General features: G+C 60.6%; 1 protein-coding gene across 3 annotated transcripts in view; it reads left to right on the forward strand.

Annotated features, from left to right (window-relative positions):
• The first annotated feature begins 836 nt into the window (after positions 1-836).
• RBM5 (RNA binding motif protein 5) overlaps positions 837-1,852 on the forward strand; it is a 14,921-nt gene continuing 13,905 nt past the window's right edge. For all 3 annotated transcript variants that reach the window (XM_080625251.1, XM_080625252.1, XM_080625253.1), the window contains exons 1-2: positions 837-981; positions 1,113-1,542. In XM_080625251.1, the coding sequence (XP_080481377.1) occupies positions 965-981; positions 1,113-1,542 (447 nt within the window). In that variant the 5' untranslated portion in view covers positions 837-964. The remainder of the gene's footprint in view (positions 982-1,112; positions 1,543-1,852) is intronic.

Raw genomic sequence — 1,852 nt, forward strand, 5'->3', positions numbered from 1 at the left:
CTCACCTGTGGCTGGGCTGGGGCGCAGCCCGTGGCCCTCAGGCACTCGAAGGCTCTTCTCTCTTCCACAGGAGGCCCTGGACACGGCCCAGGGTCTCCCCTCACAGAAAGGCTGCTGACTACACAGGGATGCCGGGTGCGCACCGTGCACTCGGCCACTGCTGCAGCCGCAACTGACCTGAGGATGCTGGGGTCCCCTTAATATAGCCGGTCCCCTGATTATGGTTGCAATGGCACACCGCAGGTTACAACGAGGGAACCCTGGGTTTCACCAGGCCCCACCATGGGCCCAGTCTTGGCCCGCCAAATCACATGGTAGGACCTCTGCTTATGGAGAAAGGCTAAGAGCAGTGGGGTTGTTTAGCCTGGAGCAGACTGTAGCGAGAGCTTATTGCAGCCTTTTAATACACAAAGAGGGCTTGTGAGATATGGAGACTTTTTACCAGGGCCTGCAATGACAGGAGCAATGGTTTTAAACCGAAAGAAGGTGAGTTTAAATTACACATAGGGATGAAATATCTTGAGGGTGGTGAGACACTGGACCGAGTTGCACACAGAGGCAGTGGATGCCTTGTCCGAGGCAGTGCAGGCTGGGGCTTTGAGTAAAGATCTAATTGAAGGTGCCACTGCCCACGGCAGGGAGTGGGACTGGGTGATCTCTGAATGTCCCTTTCTCCCATGACCGCCGACGGCTGTGGCAGAAGGGCAGGTCCCATCCTGGACACGGCTGCTCCGAGGGGGGAGGCACAGTCCCGCACTACAGCTCCCAGCATGCCCTTCGGCCCTCTGCGCCTGCGCACCGCCTGGAACGTTCCAGGCGGCAGGCGCGGAGCTTCCTGGGTAGAAGACGGGCAGTCACCTCGGCGCCATTTTGCGGCCAGGGAGTGAGGTCTTGCGTCTGTGTGTTGTGTGCGCTGTGATCGAGTTTGTTGCTGCCTCAGTGCTTGCGGGTCGCGGGCGGCGGCATGGGCTCGGACAAGCGGTGAGAATGGGCGGGAGGGCGGAGGGAGGAGTGGATGGAGAGGGAAGAACGGGCGGGCGGCCCCGCAGGATGGGCAGTGGTGGGGGTCGTTGCGGGCTCTTCTCCTGAGCTCGGCTCGGTGTCACCCGCAGCGTGAGCAGGACGGAGCGGAGCGGCCGCTACGGCTCTATCGTGGAGAGGGAGGACCGTGATGAGCGAGAGTCCCGGAGCCGGCGCAGAGACTCTGACTACAAGAGGTCCAGTGAGGAGCGCCGCGGTGACCGCTACGATGACTATCGCGACTACGATAGTCGTGACTACGACAGTCGAGATTATGATAGCCGTGATAGTCGAGACTACGACAGCCGGGACTACGACAGTCGCGATAGCAGGGTCTGCAGAGACTACGACAGTCGCGACAGCCGGGACTGCCGCGACTACGATAGCCGCGATTGCCGGGACTACGACAGCCGAGACTACGATTGCCGGGACTACGACAGCCGGGATTGTCGAGACTACGACAGTCGCGACAGCCGGGACTATGATAGAGACTACGATAGTCGCGATTACGATAGCCCTGAAGTGAGTGGGGCGGGTGAGCCTGGCCTGAGCTTTGGGCGCTGAAGCCGTGGGGCAGCTGTGGCCGCTCTGGAGTGGGGAGGGGGCCAGGCGGGGGCTGGTGGGTTCCACCCAGCCAGGGACCCCCGTAAGAGCCCTCCTGGGGCTGGAGGAGCTCTGTGGTTGGGTTAGTATCACAGGGGGTTGTTAGGGCAAAGGTAGGGGTTTGAGCTTGGTGGTGTGGCTGAGGGTGTCAGGACCAAATCCGAGGAAAGTGGTCATATGGGGAGTTGGTTTTGTTATGCTTTGTTTATACTGCATTTCGGGCGCATGC

The sequence above is a fragment of the Psittacula echo genome (genome assembly GCF_963264785.1).
Source record: "Psittacula echo genome assembly, chromosome: 9".
Classification (NCBI taxonomy): domain Eukaryota; kingdom Metazoa; phylum Chordata; class Aves; order Psittaciformes; family Psittacidae; genus Psittacula; species Psittacula echo.